Raw genomic sequence first — 21,709 nt, 5'->3', positions numbered from 1 at the left:
ACCTTTTTAACCTCCTTGGTCTCTGCTCCACCCTTTTTCTGTCCAGTCCCCAACTATACTTGGCCACATTGACTTTTGTTCCTTAATCCTCCCAAACTCCTTCCCATCTTGGAGCCTTTGCGTTCCCCGTTTCCACTGTCTGCTGCTGCTGCGGCTAAGTCGCTTCAGTCATGTCTGACTCTGTGCGACCCCGTAGACGGCAGCCTAGAATGTCTTTTCCCCCAATTGTACTGCAGGCTTCATTTTATCATTTAAGTCTTAACCTAAATTTTACCTCTGAGGTCTGTTCTAACACACTTTCTGTAACATCACCCTCTTTCCTTTCCAGCATAGGAAAGCAGACAAAAACTAGACTGAAATCTTAGTTGGCCAACCTACTGCTGCTGCTAAGTTGCTTCAGTCGTGTCTGATTCTGTGTGACCCCATAGACGGCAGCCCACCAGGCTCCCCCATCCCTGGGATTCTCCAGGCAAGAACACTGGAGTGGGTTGCCATTTCCTTCTCCAATGCATGAAAGTGAAAGTCGCTCAGTTGTGTCCGACTCTTTGCGACCCCATGGACTGCAGCCTACCAGGCTCCTCCGCCCATGGGCTTTTCCAGGCAAGAGTACTGGAGTGGGTTGCTGTTGCCTTCTCTGAACCTACTGCTGGCTTGCTGTTAAGAATTTCCAAGGGCCTTTATCAGATGACCCACCCCTTAAAGTCTTCAAGTCTTCAGAAGCCTCACTCCCAACAGAGAAGGCCAGAAGTACTATATGAAATCACATCCGTTATCTGGGATGAGAGGAATTCAAAATAGACAGGATGGAAATTATTCAGTCCTGAATTAGATCATCAGGGTAGCACTGGCAGGAGGGGGAATTAACAGAATAATAAGATTCTCCATCCATCATCCATTCCAACTCATTATCCTTAGTTACATGTTTTCCTGTGGTTTTTGCATCCATAGAGAATAAAAGTTTCAAGTGTGTTTTGGATACCACATTTTAAGAAACAAGCTCTATTTTCAGCTCCATTGACAAACTCTTTTAGGTTAAGGTTTTTGTGTGCTACCTAACATTTGACTTTGTACACTAAAACTGCATTTTTATTTTATGCACACCAGTATGAGGAAGACATTCAGAGTTGGTAAGAAGTGAGGAAAGATATGAGTAGAAGGTATATTACATTGGAACAATAATGAAATCACTGGGTAATCTTTAATTTTTTATTTTCAATAAAAAATTAGGAACCAAGACATTACACATTTAACAGCAAAGTTGTTAAAGCTAGAAGTAAAGGCACATGGAGGCAGAATCCTTTTCTGAATCTAAGTACAAGAATTCATTTTACATATGAATGAAACTGAAAACTGGGAAAATCATTCTGAAGGTTTTCATCACTGACAGTTTCTTAAAAACATAAAGTTGATTCTATTTTTTCATAAGGGAGTAATGTTAAAATATGAAGCTATATTTCTACCAGGATTCAGCATTCAAAGAAATCCCCGATCTGATCATTAGTATGTCCTAAGTGCCAAAAATGTAACTATCCTAAAAGTCTAAACTAATTTAAAATACTATTCCCAGTTCAATTGAAGGGGCATAGATGTAGGATACACATGACCTAAAGCTAAAGTGCTCTTTCTATTAAAACCAGTCATCTTTGTAATCTTAGAATTTGAGGATATTGCTAGGGAACAAGATGGCAAAAGAATCTTCAAAAAGTTCTCCAAATATATGATCACTTTCTTTTGATACATTTTTCTAAAACAGGCAGAAGCAGTCAGTCATCTCACAGGTTAATGGTATTTCTCCACAGAAAACGGACTATACTGTGCCCTCTACCCTTCCTTCACAGAGTTTGATGGTATAAGTGAAAGTGTTAGTCGCTTAGTCATGTCTGACTCTTTGTGACTCCATGGATTAGAGCCTGCCAGGCTCCTCTGTTCATGGAATTCTCCACGCAAGAATACTGGAGTGGGTTGCCATGCCCTTCTCCAGGGGATCTTCTCAACCCAGGAATTGAACCCGGGTCTCCTGCATTACAGGCAGATTCTTTACCATCTGAGCCACCTTCGTAAAGAATCTGCTTGCAAGCAGGAGACCAGGTTCGATCCCTGGTCAAGAAGATCCCCTAGAGAAGGGAATGGCTACCCAATCCTTGCCTGGAGAATTTCACGGACAGAGGAGCCTGGCGGGCTACAGTCCATGGGGTCACAAAGTGTCAGATACCACTGAGAAACTAACATCCCACAGTTTACGCAAAGTTAAAATTGTACGGGCTGAGCATCAGACAGCAGGTCATCCTGTTTACACTTGCTGTTACTAATCTTTCAATCATGAGAAAACTACAGAAGCAGCTACTTGATCACTAGCACAGACTTTATAAAGAAGCTTGAAAACATCGCACATGTGTGCTAAGGTGGCCAAAGAAGGGAGGATACATGGACATTGATTGTTTACAGAGCACAAAGCAGAATCTAACAATCTTAAATGCTATTCCTCAGGGGTTTCTTTTTCTGTAAAGAAACCTAACTTAGCTAGGTGGAACACACCACACAACTGTTCCTCTGTCACTTTCTCAAGGTGTTTTCCTGAGGTGTTTTCACAGGTGGAATTTTGGCAAATGTTACTGGGTTATCTGGAGGTATAAGGAACAGCCCAGTTATTACCAGGAGCTAATTAAAGAAAAACCTAACTTAACGGGAAGCCAGTGCTACCAATAATCTAGCAGTACTGGTAGAGAAAAACACCTAATCCTTCACATTAACACATTATAATGGGTATTTTACTATAGCAACCTGAGATCTCAAAGCCTTCCTAACCAGGGTTATGTTATATAGCACCTAAGAACCCTTGCTTCAGTCTTGACTTAGTGTTATTTTAGAAATTTCTTTGGATGCACCTTTGATTTGGTGCCTAGGGCAGGGTTCCTTGTGGTCTTTGGAGAACCCTGTCCATTTGGGCACCGATTACGCCTTTCTTGCAGCTGGTGCCTCCCTCGCCTTAAGCACTCCACGTACCAGTGCTCCTGCTGCAGCAGCTGCTGCTTCTTTTTTAATTGGCTGTGAGTATCCTCCAACTGATGGCATTTCTGAACTAGCTCTGGAAGTTCCTTCTGTAACTGTTGGTGCTGTCTGTTGATGTTACTGTGGAACTCAGAAACGTGCTGCTTTGCTGCCTTCTCCAAGGCCTGGTTCTTGCTTTTCAGCTCCTTTGTTAGCTTCTTTCCCGACTGCCTTGCCTCTAGCTCACTCAGCTGTGCCTCCAGTAATGCTTTGTCCTGGAAGAACTGGACGAGCATCGCCTGTTTCTTTGCAGCTGTCTCATCGTGGGTCTTCTTTATCTCCTGCTGAAGTTTCTCAATTTCTCTGTCCTGTTTTTCCTTTATCACTGAAATGTCCCTCATTGCCTCCAACTGCTTATTCAAATTGGATAGAGTGTTTTCCTTCTCCAAGAGCTCTCTTTTAAGCGCTGAATTTTTGTTAGCATATTTGGAGGTTAATTCTTGTTTTCTTTGTTCAATCTTCCTGCTTTGTTGTAGATAGTAGTTCCACAGCTTCTCGGTTCTCTGTCTAGACTCCTCTGTTTGCTTGGTCAGGTATTCCTGAAAGAACTGGTTTTCCTTCTGTATGTGATCTTTTTCCTCCAGTAGCTGCCGGGTTTCCACCACTAAGGGCTCTAGCCGAGTTTGAGTTTCTTTGATTGCTTTGTCCAGCTTCATCATTTCCATTACTGCTCTTCCCTTAAACCTCTTCTCAACCCTTGTTAGCTTCTCTGGCTTGAGAAAAGTATTTATGAAATTAACATCTGGTTGAAGGGAATTACTGGTGTCCTCAGCCAATCTGAAAGAAGAACAAAGGAGACATTTGCTCATGTTTTTCATGAGAAATTAGAAAATAATTTTTAAAATGCACACTTGTACTGTAAATCATATCTCAAGTATATGGGAGGACAAATTGATGTCCCTCACACAAGGTAAGTGGGTAGGAGTGGTGGGGGAAGAGTGGTAGAACTAGGGGTGAAAACAAGGGAGTGTAATTTACAACTGACATGTCTTCGCTGCAACCCTGAGAGGTAGTATCTCCAGCTTAAAGAGGAGAAAACAGGTTCAGAGAATTGAAGTGACTTCACTACAATGTACACCCCCAGAAATTCCTAGTTTCTCTGAACTAGTCTCTGCGGATCTCGGTGTGGCCCAGCAACTCTGGGGCAAGGATCCTGCCAGGGTCCGGAGTCCTGCAGTCCTAAGCCGTATAACGTCCTCAGCTGATGGCCAGCCCTCAGTTCAGTTCAGTTCAGTCGCTCAGTCTTGTGGGACTCTCTGCGACCCCATGGACTGCAGCACGCCAGGCCTTCCTGTCCATCATCAGCTCCCGGAGTTTACTGAAACTCATGTCCATTGAGTCGGTGTCCAACCTCTGTCGTCCCCTTCTGCCTTCACAAGTTAACTCCGCGAGTGTACAATGTACAACAGAGCCTGGGTGTAAAACCCACATCTCACAGCTTATTGAACACTACAGCCACTCCAAAGGGCCATTGGAGCCAACTGGGTGACGGAGGAATACACGCCTCAGCTCTTCAGCTTTCCGGGTGCCAAGGGAGCTAGGGTGGAGGGAGGTGCCCCTTCAGTACCTACTTGACAAACTTGTCAGCCGACTGTTTTCCCCCGATGTCACGGTTCTGTCCCTTTCGGGAGACCATCAGCGAGCGAGAGCTATTTTGGGGGGCCGGCAACACGCGGAAATAGCGTGTCATTACGGGGGTTGTCCCCAGTTTCTCCGAACTAGGCTCTGCGGATCTCGGCGTGGCCCAGCAACGCTGGGGCTCGCATCCTGTCAGGGTTCCCTGTCGTGCAGTCCTAAGCCGCCTAACCTCCTCGACTGACGGAAGAGCTCTGACGGCCGCTTCTCCAGAGGCTCGGTTCCCAGCTCCCCGGGGGCTGACAGGAAAACGCACTCTCTTCACTAACGTAGCGCGGGAATCCCTGGTCGTCCCTGGGGTCCCTGGTGGACCCTGGGGTCCCTGATTGTCCTGCCCGCCCGGGGTCCAGAGCTTTGACCTTCCCAGGCCCTGCCCGACGACCGTGAGCAGCTCTTTGGTTGGCCTTTTCCAGCCGTCCTCCCAGTGCCTCCACTTCCCCGACGGGGTCCCTAGTTGGGCCCCCATCCGGGTCGCGACGGACAGAAAAAGGTGCACGCCTCGCCCCTTGGCCCTGCCCTTTCTGGCCGGTTGGGTTGGATTCGATTGGTTTTGTTGGGTTCTAGTCTCATTCAGAATCCGGAAAGTCGCGGGTGTCTCTCTAGCAAGTAGCGTCTCTATTGTCTAGTGGGCGGAGCCAGGAACAAGATGGCCGCGCCCGCATCTGCCACGGAATCTCAAGCATCAGGGGGTCCTCGGCCCCCCGCGTGTCTGTTGGTGTTGGGAATGGCGGGGTCTGGGAAAACCACCTTTGTACAGGTGACCTACATGGCGCGGGCGTAGTCGGGGCGCGCGAGAAGTTGTCTGTGGTGGGAGTAAGGCCAGGGGAAAAAGGGAGGGAGGTCTCTCTGGGGAGTTGGAAGGAACCGATGCCTGCTTTCAGGGACATACCGGCAACTCCGGTTTCTTTCTCCGGGAAGCCTTCTCAGATCCTAACCTGGGTTCATTTAGACTCTTCTACGCACCCTCAGTGCCGATTTGGTACGACTGTAGTTGGTTTAGGAATTGTCATGTTATTGCCAACTCCACAAGGCAGAGGCTTAAAGGAATTCTGGCGGTTAATAGAGAGCTGCGTTTCTAAAGTGTAGATTTCTAAAGAATTCTTTCTGGGATGCCTGCAATGTTTCAGGCACTGGGGATACAGCAGAAATGACAAAGTTCCCGCTTAGGTGGAGCTACTATTTTGGCGGGGAGATAGAAACCCCACCCCCGCTCCAAGTTAAGTGATGGAGTGTAGAGGAGACTCTTGGATGTGTGACGAAGAAAGGTAGCATTTCAACTGAGAGTGAATGTTGTAGGTGGAGATCAGAGACGAATAAGGTAGAGGGAAATGGAAGTACAATTCTTCTGGTAAGTTGGATAAAGGAGAGGAAGTTCACTCTTGTCCCTTTGTCCTGCTCTTGGTCTCAGTCTATCCCTCTCTCCATGTCACTGCAGAGGCTCACAGGATATCTGCATAGTCAAGGGTGTCCACCTTATGTGATCAACCTGGACCCAGCTGTGCATGAAGTTCCCTTTCCTGCCAATATTGGTGAGTAAACTCTGCCAGAACTTGTGTAAAATTTCTTAGAGAATGGGAAGCTGTCAACCTATCCTACCCATCTTCAATACTTTCATTTTTAATGTTTTCTAAACTGCCTGATTTCATTTCCCTTAGATTTGCTAGTATCCTGAAACAGCCTTTTTCCTAGTTACCATTTTTTCCTTTGTTTACTCCCTCCCCTTCCTTGTTATTGTTGTTCAGTCCTTCAGTTGCTCAGTCGTGTCCGACTCTTTTAGACCCTATAGACTGCAGCACGCCAGGCTTTCCTATCCTTCACCATCTACTGGAATTTGCTCAAATTCATGTCCATTGAGTCAGTGTTACCATCCAACCATCTCACCCTCTGTTGTCCCCTTTTCCTCCTGCCTTCGATCTTTCCCAGCATCAGGATCTTCTCAAATGAGTTGGCTTTTCCCATCAGGTGGCTAAAGTATTGAAGTTTCAGCTTCAGCATCAGTCCTTCCAGTGAATATTCAGGGTTGATTTCCTCTAGGGTTGACTGCTTTGATCTCCTTTCTTTCCAAGGGACTCTCAAGAGTCTTCTCCAGCACCAGGTTTGAAAGCATCAATTCTTTGGTGCTTAGCCTTCTCTGTGGTCCAACTCTCACATCCGTACATGACTACTGGAAAAATCATAGCTTTATATGGACCTTTGTCTGCAAAGCAATGCCTCAGCTTTTTAATATGTTGTCTAGGTTTATCATAGCTTTTCTTCCAGGGAGCAAGTGTCTTTTAATTTCATGGCTGCAGTCATCATCTGCAGTGATTTTGGAGCCCAAGAAAATAAAGTTTGTCACTGTTTCCATTGTTTCCCCATCTATTTGCTGTGAAGTGATGGGACCAGATGCCATTAGTTTCTGAATGTTGAGTTTTAAGCCAGCCTTTTCACTGTCCTCTTTCACCTTCATCAAGAGACTCTTTAGTTCCTCTTTGCTTTCTGCCATTAGAGTGGTGTTATCTGCATATCTGAGGTTATTGATATTTTTCCTAGCAATCTTGATTCCAGCTTGAGCTTCATCCAGCCCAGTATTTCTCATGATGTACTCTGCATCTAAGTTAAATAAGCAGGGTGACAATATACAGCCTTGATGTACTTCTTTCCCAATTTGGAACCAGTCTGTTGTCCCATGTTCAGTTCTAAATGTTGCTTCTTGACCTGCATACAGGTTTCTCAGGAGGCAGGTAAAGTGGTCTGGTATTCCCATCTCTTTAAGAATTTTCCAGTTTGTTGTGATCCACACAATCAAAGGTTTTAGCATAGTCAATGAAGCAGAAGTAAGTGTTTTTCTGGAGTTCCCTTACTTTTTCTATGATCCAATGGATGTTGGCAATTTGATTCTGGTTCCTCTGCCTTTTCTAAATCTAGCTTGTACATCTTGAAGTTCTGGTTCCATACTGTTAAAGCCTAGCTTGAAGCCTTGCTAGCATGTGAAATCAGTGCAATTGTGTGGTAGTTTGAACATTCTTTGGCATTACCCTTCTCTTTGGGATTGGAATGAAAACTGACCTTTTCCAGTCCTGTGTGCTGAATTTTCTAAATTTGCTGGCATATTGAGTGCAGCACTTTAACAGCAACATCTTTTAGGATTTTCAGTAGCTCAGCTGGAATTCCATCACCTCCACTAGCTTTGTTTGTAGTAATACTTCCTAAGGCCCACTTGACTTCACACTCCAGGATGTCTGGCTCTAGGTGAGTGATCACACCATCATGGTTATCCAGGTCAAGACTCTTTTGTACAGTTCTTCTGTGTATTCTTGCCACCTCTTCTTAATATCTTCTGCTTCTGTTGGTCCATGCCGTTTCTGTTCTTTATTGTGCCTATCTTTGCATGAAATGTTCCTTTGTTATCTCTGATTTTCTTGAAGAGCTCTCTGGTCTTTCCCATTCTATTGTTTTCTTCTATTTCTTTGCATTGTTCACTTAAGAAGGCTTTCTTATCTGTCCTTGTTATTATTTGGAACTTGAGCATTCAGATGGGCATATCTTTCCTTTTCTCCTTTGCCTTTAGCTTCTCTTCTTCTCTCAGCTAGTTGTAAGGCCTCCTCAGACAACCATTTTGCCTTTTTGCATTTCTTGGGGATAGTTTTGATCACCGCCTCCTGTACAGTGTTAGAAACCTCCGTCCATAGTTCTTCTGGCACTCTATCAGATCTAATCCCTTGAATCTATTTGTCACTTCCACTGTATAAGTATAAGGGATTTGATTTAGGTCATACCTGAATGGCCTAGTGCTTTTCCCTACTTTCTTTAAGTCTGAATTTTGCAATAAGGAGTTCATGATCTGAGCCACAGTTGGCTCCCCATCTTGTTTTTATTGACTGTATAGAACTTCTCCATCTTTGCCTGCAAAGAACATAATCAATCTGATTTTGGTATTGACCATCTGGTGATGTCCATGTTTAGAGTTATCGCTTGTGTTTTTGGAAGAGTGTGTTTGCTATGACCAGTGCGTTCTCTTGGCAAAACTCTGTTAGCGTTTGCCCTGCTTCATTTTGTACTCCAAGGTCAAACTTGCCTGATACTCTAGGTATCTCTTGACTTCCTACTTTTGCATTCCAGTCCCCTATAATGAAAAGGACATTTGTGTGTGTGTGTGTGTGTGTGTGTGTGTGTGTGTGTGTGTGTGTGTGTTCTGGAAGGTCCTGTGGGTCTTCATAGAACCATTCAACTTCGGCTTCTTCGACTTTAGTGGTTGGGGCATAGACTTGGATTACTGTGATATTGAATGGTTTGCCTTGGAAATGAACAGAGATCATTTTTTCATTTTTGAGAATACATCCAAGTACTGCATTTTGTACTCTTTTGTTGACTCTGAGGGCTACTCCACTTCTTTAAGGGATTCTTGCCCACAGTAGTAGATATAATGGTCATCTGAATTAAATTTGCCCATTCCGGTCCATTTTAGTTCACTGATTCCTAAAATGTTGATGTTCACTCTTGCCATATCATGTTTGACCACTTACTATTTACCTTGATTCATGGATCTAAAATTCCAGGTTCCTGTGCAATATTGTTCTTCACAGCATTGGACTTTACTTTCACCACCAGACATATCCATATGCTGAGAAAGATTAAAAGCAGGAGGAGAAGGGGACAACAGAGGATTAAGGAAGACCTGGTATTAAGAACCAGAAATCATTATGAGAACAATTTTGGAGAAAAAATGTTTCCATCTTTTCACTTAAAGGCTCAGTTCAGTTCAGTCGCTCAGTCGTGTCCAACTCTTTGTGACCCCATGGACTACAGCTTGCCAGGCTTCCCTGTCCGTCACCAACTCCCCGAGCTTGCTCAAACTCATGTCCATTGAGTCAGTGATGCCATCCAACCATCTCATCCTCTGTCATCCCCTTCTCCTGCCTTCAGTCTTTCCCAGCATCAGGGTCTTTTCCGGTGAGTTGGCTCTTCCCATCAGGTGGCCAAAGTATTGGAGTTTCAGCTTCAGCATCAGTCCTTCCAGTGAATAATCAGGACTGATTTCCTTTAGGATGGACTGGTTGGATTTCCTTGCAGTCCAAAGGATTCTCAAGAATCTTCTCCAACACCATAGTTCAAAAGCATCAATTCTTCGGTGCTCAGCTTTCTTTATAGTCCAACTCTCACATCCATACATGACTACTGGGAAAACCATAACTTTGACTAGAGGGACCTTTGTTGGCAAAGTAATGTCTCTGCTTTTTAATATGCTGTCTAGGTTGGTCATAGCTTTTCTTCCAAGGAGCAGTATTTGTTGGTGTAGGTCTACCAACTGCTGCATAGGTCTAGTTAGATATTACTGAATAAATCAATTTCCTTTTTATTTTGAATTCCATCCAAATAAATTTTTTTCTAGTTCTATTGAGATATAATTGACATACAGCATTGTATATGATTAAGTTGTGTAACATAATGGTTTGATTTACAAACTCAGGAAGTGATTATCATAGTAAGTTTCAGTTCAGTTGCTCAGTTGTGTCCTACTCTTTGCGACCACATGAACTGCAGCACGCCAGGCCTCCCTGTCCATCGTCAATTCCCAGAGCTTACCCAAACTCATGTCCATTGAGTCGGTGATGCCATCTAACCATCTCATCCTCTGTCATCCCCTTGTCCTCCTGTCGTCAATCTTTCCCAGCACCAGGGTAGTGAACATCTATCGTCTCATATAGATATAAAATTAAAGGAATGCAAAATCTTTTTTCCCTTGTTATGAGAACTCTTAATAGCTTTCACATGTAACATATAGCAGTGCTTGTTACATTTATAATATTGTATATTACATCTCTAGTGTTTATTGGTGTTAGCATTGGAAGTTAATACCTTTTGCCTACCTTCATCCAATTGTTCCCTCCCTCCGCACCCACTTCTGATAACTACAAATCCAGTCTACTTTTTCTGTGTGTTTGTTTGTCTTTCAGTGTAAGTGACCTGCCAAAGTATTATCATTAGTTCCTGGTACACAACATACTAATTTGAAATATCTGTAAACATTTCAGAATGATTGCTATGACAAATCTAGTTAATATCTGTCACCATACAACAGTACTATATTATTATTGACTATATTCCCCACACTGTACATTTCACTCCCATGACTCATTTGTTTTGTAACTGAAAGTTTGTACCTCTTAATCTCCATCACTTATTTCTCTCCCTGACATCCACTCCCCAAGTTAATGCCTTTATAAAAATGTTATCTGCTTTAACTTAGTTACCAGTAAGTGAGGAGTAAAAAATAAGCCTTTTTTCTTGATTTAACTCCCTTTTTCTATATATATGGTCACTGAGAAAGTATTTAAGTTGTATAGAACTTTTCTTTTCATCTCAGACCATCCCTACTGTAACCAGAGAGCTCCTAGCCTAGCCTTCTTCTTGGGTTACTTGGCAGTTATCCTTGGCCATAAGGAAGTAAACCAGTGTGAAGCTGGAGAGGTTACTAAAAGACAGTGCTGAGCATAGAAGCTTCAAAAGCTGGTTTCAGTTTCTTGTTGGGAGGGAAGATACTTCCAGGGTACCTTTTGTCCTCCTAGTCTGTTCCTGAACTTGCTTCTTTTGCTATCACAATCAGTGATCTTAGCTTGAAAATTTAGGAAACAGATTTGAAAAGTGACTTGGATGCTAAGAGAGAAACTGATTTATTTCCTCAGAGGAAGCAGAGATGACTTGAGAGGTCAATTGGCTTAGATATTAAGAGAGTCTCAAATTGTATTGTTTCTTATGTGTTAAATTCCATTTCTTTGTTTTTTTTCCCCTCACAGACATTCGTGATACTGTGAAGTATAAAGAAGTCATGAAACAGTATCCTTTTCCACATCTACTTTGATGTTGGCTCATCCCTGGTTAGTTACTGTCTGTGTATTGTGTAGCTTTGAAAAAATATCTGTGCCTTTCCTTGTGAAGTATACTAGCAAAAGCATTTGATAGCTTTCAAGTAACTTTATAAAGAGGAGGGATGATGAATATGAGGAGAGGCATTGTAGGTGGTTAGACATCCTATTTCAGCTTGTGAGTTCCATTTTATGCCTTTGTCCCAAACTGCAGGATGTTGTGATTAGCACAGAGGATGCACGGCTAGCTGGTGGTGTGCCTGGGTCCACAAGGTAGTATTGCCTTGGATACAGCTGTTGGTCACCATCTCTTTAGACTGGGAAACTCAAAGGTTAGTAAGATCAACTCTAAGTTTTGGGTTGGTCAACTCTTAGTACATTGCCCATAAAATGTGTACTTTCCCTTTAGGTCCTACTGAGTAGGAAGACTGACTCCAATCCTCAGGTGACTTGAAGAGTGAGAATCAGAGCAAGGAGTGGTACATAGACGGTCTTCATGGCTAATACTCTCAGGCTGTCAATGCCTGAAATATCTGTCCATTCCATTTGGCCCCATTTTACGTGGCCATTTTTAAACAATAAATGAATGAGGTAGACATCAATAATGAATGTTTCCCTATGAGGTTAAGATTGTGTGGTTCATTCTAGTCAATGGAACACTAATGTTATGCTGGGTTTGTGTGTGTGTGTGTGTGTGTGTGTGTGTGTGATTGTCAAGATAATAAACTTTATCATCTAAATTGATCTATAAGCAATTTAAATCCTTAACTTAATGTCTAGGTATGGACTTGGACCTAATGGTGGCATAGTGACCTCACTCAATCTCTTTGCTACCAGATTTGATCAGGTATATCTGTCTCTATTTACATAGACATGGCTGTGTTAAAACTTGTGACTCTTAAATGCCTTAGCTTGATCACATCGGGAAAGAAGGGCAATCCATCTGGATGTCCATATAGAACATAAGGAGGCATTTTGGTGGACAGAGAAGTAGGCAATGTGAGGATGATCAACATGGCGAGAGACTTCACACTGAATGTTTGTGGCAGCCAACAAAGCAGACACCTAAGAGGCTTGAGTTCTTTTGCTCTTTCTCTTTTTTTTTTTGGCCATGTGGCTTGCAGGATCTTAGTTCCCCAACCAGGGATTGAATCCTGGGTCTTTGGCATTGAAAACACAGAGTCCTAACCACTGGACCTCCATGGAATCCCCCTGGGTTCTATTCTTCATCTGTGCAGTTTTACCCCAAGGATGGGTTGGAGGGATGGGGAGTGGGAAGGTCTGCCAGGCAGAGAATGGAATGATTATGGGGCTTTTCACTTGCAGCAGATAGTTGTCATCTGTTAGCTTTTCTCTGTCACATTCCACTTCCTTAAGAGAGTTTTGCATCACTATTTTTTTTTTAACCTCGGTTTCACTCAGTGAGACAAGCTGTTAACACTTTACCAAAGCACCAGGAAAGAGACTTGGTACTGACAGATCAAGTCTTCAGCTCCTCAGGCCCTTGCCCTGTGCTCCAGGGTGTTGTGGTGCTGCAGGTGTGGCTTTGTTTTTTTAGTTCCATGAGCATGTTAGTTGGTGTCCTCAGATGCAGAACATAGAGATTCAGTTGTTAATGGTGCCTGTGAGGTGGGCCACTCTGGACAGGGCCCTGTAATTTTTTTTTGTTGAACTTGGATCTTGTTGTAATTGACATCTTTCTCCTTTAGGTGATGAAATTTATTGAGAAGGCCCAGAACATGTCTAAGTAAGTGATTTCAGTCTAATGCCTATTTATTACTCTGTAGTAGATGTGTTTCTAGGTTTTTTTGAAAGATTTTGGGATACTATCAAGTTTTGAAAGAGTGAAGTTTGAGATGAAACCATGACAAGTGAAAAAACTGTGGGCAAGAAGACCAGTCATTGAGATGCTCTACAGTGTGGAGCTCAGTTTAATAGAATCCCACCCCCAATCACTTTGGAATATGGTTCTGGCTTCTTAGGAGGTATCTTTAGAATTTGAGTCAACTTACTTGTTCAGTTGCCTTCTCTTGCTTGTTGGCATTAAAGTGTCTGAAATACCGTTCTAATCCTTGATTAAAGTAATATAATTCACATGATTCAGAGAGACTATTTTTTAACTAAAAAGTATTTAAAAATAAAATAGAGTAGTATTCTTATTATCATTGTCTGTGATTAACTGTTGTTAAATTTTTAATAGGTTTGCTTTTTTAAAAGAAAGGAAGATAATTTGTTTTTGTGAAGAGTATAGATATTACTGTGACTATTTCATACCATGCATAGATTTAAAATAGGAAGCTATCACCCTTCTTATCATTAGAAATAACAATCATTTTTATCATTATTGCTACTATGAGGATATAGTAGCAGTGATTTATCATCCCAGGTGTTTCTGTTTATATGTACATAGATAGAAGGATGGCTGGATAAGGTGTTTTTACAAAAAAAGGATCATATAGGAGTAGGTTTTTTTTTAAAGTAATAGCTTTATTACAGTATGAATTCACAGACCATGAAGTACACTCTTTAAAAGTATACAGTTTAGTGGTTTTTGGTATATTCACAAAGTTGTGCATTGATCATAATCACCTGATTTCAAAACATTTTCATCTCCAAAAGAACCCCATTTTCATTAACATTCATTCTATTCCCTGTTCCTCCAAGCTCCTGGTGGCTGCAGGCACCATTTTACAACATACATGCATTGAGGGTTCCATTTTCTATACATACTTATCAGTACTTATTACTGTTTTTGATTAGAGCCATCTTAGTGGGTATGAAGTGGTGTCAGATTGTGTTTATGGTATGTATTTCCTAAATGATTAATTATGTTGAGCATCTTTTAATGTACTTCTTAGCCATTGGTATATATTTGGAGAAATGGCTATTCGAATTTTTTGCCTTTTTTTTTTTTAATAAATTTCCAGTACACATTATAATTTAATGTCTGTGTACACTGCAGAGTGATCACCCCCAAAGGCCAGCTATCATCTGTCACCATAGTTGATCCCTTTCACCGCTTTGATCTACCCACAACCCCTTTTCCCTCTGGTAACCACTGATTTGTTCTCTATCTGTGAACTTGCTTTTGGTTGGTTTTCTTTTCTCTTTGTTTCATTCTTTCTCTCCTTTTCCCAGATTATTCCACTTACGAGTGAAATTGTACAGTAGTTGTCTTTTTGCTTCTGATTTGTTTTACTTAGCATCATCCATGTTGTCACAAATGGCAGGGTTTCATTCTTTTTGTATGGCTAAATAGTTTTCTACTATGTGTATACCACGTCTTCTTTATCCATTCATCCATCGGTGAACACTTAAGTTGCTTCTGGGTCTTGGGTGTTGTACATAGTGCTGCAATGAACATACGGGTGTGTATATTTTTTCTAATTAGTGTTTTTATATTCTTTGGATAAATACCCAGAAGTGGAATTCCTGAATCATATATGGTAGCTCTACCCTTCAGTTTTTGAGGAATCTTCCTACTGTTTTTCATAGTGGCTGTACCAGTTTATACTCCCACTAACAGTGTACAAGTGTTTCTTTTTTTGTACATTTGCTTCAACACTTGTTATTTGTTATGTATTCGATAAGTAAGAGCTGTTCTAACAAATGTGAGGTGACATTTCACTGTGGTTTTGATTTGCATTTCCTTAGTAATTAGTGATGTTGAACATCTTTTTCATGTGCCGATTGACTATCTGTGTATCTTCTTTGGAGAAATGTCTACATATTAGATCCTCTCTCATTTATGAATCATGTTGTTTTGTGAATTGTATGTGTTCTTTATGTATTTTGGATACCAATCCCTAATCAGATGTGATTTGCAAATATTTTCTGCTGTTCAGTAGGTTGCCTTTGGGTTTTTTTTTTTAGCCATGTCCAGTGACTTGTGGGATCTTAGTTCCCCAGCCAGGTATTGAACCCTGGGCCACCACAGTGAAAGTGCCAAGTCCTAACCACAGGACCACCAGAGAATTCCCACCTTTTAGTTTTGATGATGTTTTCCTTTGCTGTGCAGAAGCTTTTTCATTTGTAGTCTCATCTTTTATTTTTGCTCTTGATTTCCTTGCCTTTGGTGTCCAATCCCCAAAAACTTCACTAAGACAGATGGCAGTGAGGCTACTGCCTCTGTTTTCTTTCAGGTGTTACATTCTAGTTTTTCATATATTTTGAGTTAATTTTTGTATGTGGAGTGGTCTGGTTTCATTCTCTTGCATATGACTGATTTTCCCAACACCATTTCTTGAAGAGACTTCCCTTTCTCCATTGTATATTCTTGGCTCCTTTGTTGTCAGTTAATTGTCCGTGTATGAGTGAATCTTTGTTCTTTTTTACAAACAGCTTTATTGAGATATAGTTCATGTGCCATACAGTTTACCCATTTTAATTGTGCAATTCTGTGGCTTTTATGGTAGTTATAGAATTGTACAGCCATCACCACAAGTTTAGAACACTGCATCCCCTCAAGAAGAGACCCTCTTCTTTAGTTACCACCTTCTTTTTCTCTTCTTCCCTTTCCTCCATTTTCCTCCAAACCCACCGCTAAGTAAACAGGTTTCCCAAGAGATTTACATACTGGTTTTGCTTCCTGGTGGCACAGAGGTTAAAGCGTCTGCCTGCAATGTGGGAGACCTGGGTTTGATCCCTGGGTTGGGAAGATCCCCTGGAGAAGGAAATGGCAACCCATTCCAGTATTCTTGCTTGGAGAATCCCATGGATGGAGGAGCTTGGTGGGCTACAGTCCACGGGTCGCAAAGAGTCAGACACGACTGAACGACTTCACTTTTACTTTGCTTATCTCTCATTTTTAATGCAGTGTGTTTCTAAAACTGTCAGTTTCCTCTATGACTGTTTGCAGCACTGATATATTGCTGCTCTTGCCAATGAACCTGAACACTGGACACTGACCAAAGCCTGGGGGAATGTGGTCTTCACTTTAATGGCAATGGGAAGATGTGAGACTTGGCATGGGAGGTTATTTCTTGTCTTAAATGCCCAGATGTTACTGTTTTGTGGTCTGGAATATCTTTCAGAATGCACAAGTAAAAACTTCTTTTATGACCTTTTTTGACACAGGTATGTCTTGATTGACACACCTGGACAGATTGAGGTATTCACATGGTCAGCTTCTGGGACAATTATCACTGAGGCCCTGGTGAGTATTCTAGGACTTGTTACTGAGGGTTAAGTAGAGAGCCAGACAAGAAAAACTTCATCTTTCTGCCTGGGAACTTACGTGGGATAGAGTCATAGAGCTCTGCACACCCTCCTAGAGTGGTTCTTCCTCTCCACAGAGGGTAGGAGAAGAGTTTGGGGACAGGTCAAGGACCTTTTGACTAAAGCTGTGATTATCCTGTGGCTTTAGGCATCCTCGTTTCCAACGATTGTCATTTATGTAATGGACACATCTCGAAGTACCAACCCAGTGACCTTCATGTCCAATATGCTCTATGCCTGCAGGTAATACATTATTGTTGGGCATAGTGTTGTGTCAAGAAGTGAAGTCTCCATTACTTCTTTTCCTTCATTTTTGAGTCCTGAGTGCTTCCCTCTCGGTTTGTGCTGCCCACACCCTTTAGTGTTTCTGGGTTGGTGAGGGAAGAGAAGCACATATGCCTTGGCATCAGCCCCTGGTCGTCTTTCTCCTTTGCTTATTACAGAACAGGTGATGAATGAAAATGCACCTTCTGGTAGATGCATTGCCCCCAGTTGAATGAAATCCAGTTCTGAATAGAATAGAGGCTCTGGTCTAAATGCCTTTTTTTTTTGTGTGTGTGCTAGGAAAAATGAGATTATAACATGAGGAGAGACTGAATTAAAAGATTCATCCGTGATTCTGCATGCACATATTTTCTCAAGCGTGGGGCTATTAGGAGAGGAAGGGCATGCCCTACTAGGCTATGTTAGTGCATTAGACCTAGGAGCAAGGTGGGCAATTATTAACACTGAGTTTAATTTTAGGCATTTGCAAAAAGCAAGCACTCCACTTTGTCTCTTCTAATGTGACCAGGGATATTCCTTCCTGTTAAACACAAGAAATCCTGGTCCAAATAGAAATCTGATATTTGACAGCATGATTTTATCTTCATAGTAACTGTTTAATAGACAGTTAATTTGGTGAAAAACAACACACATACATACACACATAAACATACCCAGGATCAGTACCAAAGCATTATTACTCCAAGAATAGGAGAGAGTGTGTATGTGTGTCAGTTGCTTAGTGGTGGTGGTTTCCTGCTTGGGATGAGAGCACACGTGAGTGCCGTGTGAGAATGGATACCTGTGTTTAGAGTCTGAACCCCTCTCCCTTTTAATTACTCAGCTTCATTGGATTAATAACACAAGCAGGAGCTTAAGTGCTTTTACTAATAATGCCTTCATATTTGATTTTCAGCATCTTATACAAAACCAAGCTGCCTTTTATTGTGGTCATGAATAAAGTAAGTGGAGTCTTCTTCCAGTCTTGCCTGAATATTTCATCAGAACCTTGTGTTAGAAATTTGGTTAGGTGCGAAGGATGATTTCAGATGCTGCAGAGCAGATTGAAGCTAACTGAAAGCAAAGTTGTGAGCACTTCTCAGAAATGGACTCAATTAAATTGAATGAATACACTATATGTCACTGATTCTTCTCCAAAGTTATTTTAGGCTAAATAGAGTAACTCCTGGTCCACAGCATATGGGTTATCCCTCAAGATCAGGACTCTATAAGTGGGGGAGGGACTGCCAGCCTGTGGGGAGTGGCAATTAAAACAAAACCAAAACTTCTCTGTGGTTGGTTGTTGGCCAGAATGCAAGAGACTGTGTACTTGACTTTGGAGCCTGGAAAATGCTGGCCTCCACTGTGGCCATGGTCACTTGGCAGTGGATAGTAAAGGGTCTGTTTTAACCTGGAATATACAGATCTTCATTTAATTATTTATACTGCACAGCATTCTTGGCTCTTTGTGGCTTGTTTCAGTGGAGGAGGAAATGGGGGAAGCAGAGAAGGAAAATCTATGAATGATTGCTCTTTGTTGTTACCACTTAATTAAAAGAAATTGGGAGAAGGAACTTCCCTGATGGTCCAGTGGTTAAGACTCCATACTTCCACTGCAGGGGATAGGTTCAATCCCTGGTCAGGGAACTAAGATCCACATGCTGTGAGATGTGGCCAAAAGTTTAAAAAATTTTTTTAATTAAAAATAAAATTTTTAATTAAAAAATTAGTTAAAAAAATTTTTTTTTAATAAAATTTCCCATTGTTTGGGATCTGACCTCATCTCTGGTTGCTGTTAATTGTCTTCTCTCTGGTACAGACTGACATCATTGACCACAGCTTTGCAGTGGAATGGATGCAGGATTTTGAGGCTTTCCAAGATGCTTTGAATCAAGAGACTACATACGTCAGTAACCTGACTCGTTCAATGAGCCTGGTGTTAGATGAGTTTTACAGCTCACTCAGGGTAAACTTTCTCTCTTGTTTATGCTGTCCATCTCTCCAGTTAACCTGTTAATCCAAAGGACTGGCTTTGAACATATCTTTGGAGAGGAAATTCATTACCTTCCAAAAAGTAATTTATAAGGCATTGCTTATTAAAAACTGGAGATTTAATAGATAAATATGATAGAGACCCTACCTTCAGAGATTTTATGGTCTAGTTAGGAGAGAAGACTAAACACAGAGTTGAAATATAATGTATTGTAACTCATATTGTGATATCTTAAGAAAGATATAAAGTTGGCCTGATAGTGGTTAGGTGGTAGATCACTTTTGAAATGAGGGATTTTGGAGGATATAGCACATATAGGTGTGCTTTGAAGGAAGGGTAAGATTTGTGTAAGCAAAAGAGGGTATGGGTAGCAAGGAGTATGTTCACTGCCCAAGCAAAAACATTGAGATACTAATTTTTATAGAGAACAGACTGTCGTTTGATGTGATAGGGAACAGATGAAAAGAACTGCTGCTTGTTTGGTCCTCATTTTCTTTTTCAGTTCTCTACTTTCCATGGACTTATTACCATGACTTTTAAACTTAAAAAATTAAAAAATTTTTTATTTCCATGACTTTTGAGTAAGCATGCTGTTCTGTATTCTTTTAGCGTCATTCTTTGCCAGGGACTTCTTAACATATCCAAACTTCTTCTATGAAGATTTTATGAAATTTGAACCAAATAATGTACACTGTTTAAAAATATGCTGTTGTTTCCTCAGTGGCATTAATGATGCTTTTGGCAGGTGGTGGGTGTGTCTGCTGTCCTGGGTACAGGTTTAGATGAACTCTTCGTGCAAGTTGCCAGTGCCACAGAAGAATATGAAAGGTGAGGACAAAAGAACATTTAATTGATGGCATTCTTAGTTACTCACAATTCTGATATGACAGCAGTTTTGTCAGGCAAAATGTTTTGGTTTTCATAATGTTTGTATTATATTTGCCATGCAGATGTGTACTGGGTCTCATCACATTTAGGGTTAACAAGTACCCATTAGATTAAAAAAAAAACAAACAATAATATAAAAAGACCCCACAATAATATAAAATCTTCACTTTATTGAATGATGAAGAGCAGGAGTCATCAGACATTGTAAAAGTCAGATATTAAAATTTTTGGCTTTGTGGACCGTAATAACTCTGTCATTGTGATGTAAAAGCACCTATAGACAATTCCTAAACAATTGGGTGGGGCTGTGTTCCAATAAAACTTTATTTATAAAAATAGACAGTGGGCTGGATTTGGCCTGTTTGCCACATTTGTTGACCCCCGATTAAGAACATAGACTTTGGAGTCAGATAGACATGAGTTAGATTTTTCCTTCATTTAATAAATGAGTAACTGTAGCATTTATTGTTAAGATTGGTCATTGTGAGGATTATTTGAGATTATTTGAGATGATATACCTAAAGCACCTAGCATAATTGCCAACAAATGGAAAACATATTTCTTTATAAATGATTGTTATAACTGTTGTCATGGTTAATATTCGAGTTCTAATTTATCTAAAGGAAAGTGGAGTCGGAGCACCTATACACTTTCTTAGGCCTGATAACTGGCTGCTTTCTAGCAAGCTTCATACTTAGTAAGATCCTAATAGCCACATTATTATTTTCAGACACATTATTTTTTGTTCATCAGACAAGCGTTGTGGGTTGTTGTTTTTTTTTGTGTGAGTGTTATCAAAGCCTCAGGATAGGCTCTTTTCTGTATCCTTTCATTGTTGCCCAGATGAACGACATAATTTATATACTGCTTCCTGAGTAGGCCTACCTTCTTTTACTCATCATTTAAACATCTTTTATTCATGTTCATCCAAGTGTATGATGAACTCATCAGTCATGGTCTCTCCAGAGTTGATCTTCCCAGCTCAGCAGTCAGTCTTTTGTCTCTTTGCTGGTTTCAGGGTGGGGGTCAGGCACCTTGCTTTTAATTCCTTAGGGATAGAGTTTTAGTGACTAAGAGTTGTTACATCTGATGTTTGGTAGCATAAGATCTTTTGTTATCGTCAAAGTACTAGGAAAATAGAAGTGACATGGGAGCAGGCAGGGCCCACACTGCTTAGTGTTTCTGTCATCATTCATCTTTTATCTCCCTCATTGTTTAAGTAGCCTCTAGTATTTGTATAATTTGTCAGTATTAATCAAAGGGATTTAGAGTGTTTCTCTTTCCAGAGAGTATCGTCCTGAATATGAACGTCTGAAGAAATCACTGGTAAGATAAGAAGCTGTTTGTGTTTTAGGGCTACTAAAAAACAGTCGCAACCCATCTATCATAAGTGATTTTGTTTTGGTATATCCTTTAGATACTTGTAAGGTCTTCCCTTGTAGCTCAGCTGGTAAGGAATCCGCCTGCAATGCAGGAGACCTGGGTTTGATATCTGGGTTGGGAAGATCCCCTGGAGAAGGGAAAGGCTACCCATTCCAGTGTTGTGGCCTGGAGAATTCCATGGACTGTATAGTCCATGGGGTTGCAAAGAATCAGACACAACTGAGCGACTTTCACTTTCACTTAGATACTTGTGAAGATACTTGTATCTTTTAGATACAGTGTATCCTTTAGATACTTGTTAATTTGACCTGTAAATTTGTATGTATGCTGTCTGGATGCAGAAAGGTCTCTTTTTCCCTTCTCTAAATTTGAAGTAATAAAAATCAGGTTTTTCCTGTTATGTGTGCTGAGCCCTTCTAGTGCTACACCTCTACCC

At 41.2% G+C, this 21,709-nt stretch overlaps 2 protein-coding genes across 3 annotated transcripts in view; one reads left to right on the top strand and one right to left on the bottom strand.

Moving 5' to 3' along the window:
• Positions 1 to 958: 958 nt before the first annotated feature.
• On the bottom strand, positions 959 to 5,297 carry CCDC121 (coiled-coil domain containing 121). 2 transcript variants are annotated; one of them, XM_002707690.7, is made up of 2 exons: positions 4,620 to 5,297; positions 959 to 3,825 (listed from the first exon to the last, which is right to left on the bottom strand). In XM_002707690.7, the coding sequence occupies exons 1-2, from the start codon at positions 5,147 to 5,149 to the stop codon at positions 2,859 to 2,861; spliced, it is 1,497 nt and encodes a 498-aa protein (XP_002707736.2). In that variant the 5' UTR covers positions 5,150 to 5,297; the 3' UTR covers positions 959 to 2,858. The 2 variants fall into 2 exon arrangements, with proteins under 2 accessions (XP_002707736.2, XP_024855250.1); XM_024999482.2 differs by having other exon boundaries at positions 4,616 to 4,705.
• Positions 5,298 to 5,318: 21 nt separating this feature from the next.
• Positions 5,319 to 21,709, top strand: part of GPN1 (GPN-loop GTPase 1) — a 23,696-nt gene continuing 7,305 nt past the window's right edge. The window contains 11 exon segments of the mRNA NM_001083392.1: positions 5,319 to 5,440; positions 6,119 to 6,212; positions 11,460 to 11,499; positions 12,309 to 12,375; positions 13,238 to 13,275; positions 16,605 to 16,683; positions 16,894 to 16,988; positions 17,926 to 17,971; positions 18,829 to 18,975; positions 19,748 to 19,830; positions 21,177 to 21,216. Coding sequence (NP_001076861.1) covers positions 5,330 to 5,440; positions 6,119 to 6,212; positions 11,460 to 11,499; positions 12,309 to 12,375; positions 13,238 to 13,275; positions 16,605 to 16,683; positions 16,894 to 16,988; positions 17,926 to 17,971; positions 18,829 to 18,975; positions 19,748 to 19,830; positions 21,177 to 21,216 — 840 coding nt within the window. The 5' untranslated portion in view covers positions 5,319 to 5,329.

This window comes from Bos taurus, chromosome 11 (genome assembly GCF_002263795.3).
Source record: "Bos taurus isolate L1 Dominette 01449 registration number 42190680 breed Hereford chromosome 11, ARS-UCD2.0, whole genome shotgun sequence".
NCBI classification, from domain to species: Eukaryota; Metazoa; Chordata; class Mammalia; order Artiodactyla; family Bovidae; genus Bos; species Bos taurus.
This window is presented reverse-complemented; position numbering and strand designations above follow the sequence as displayed.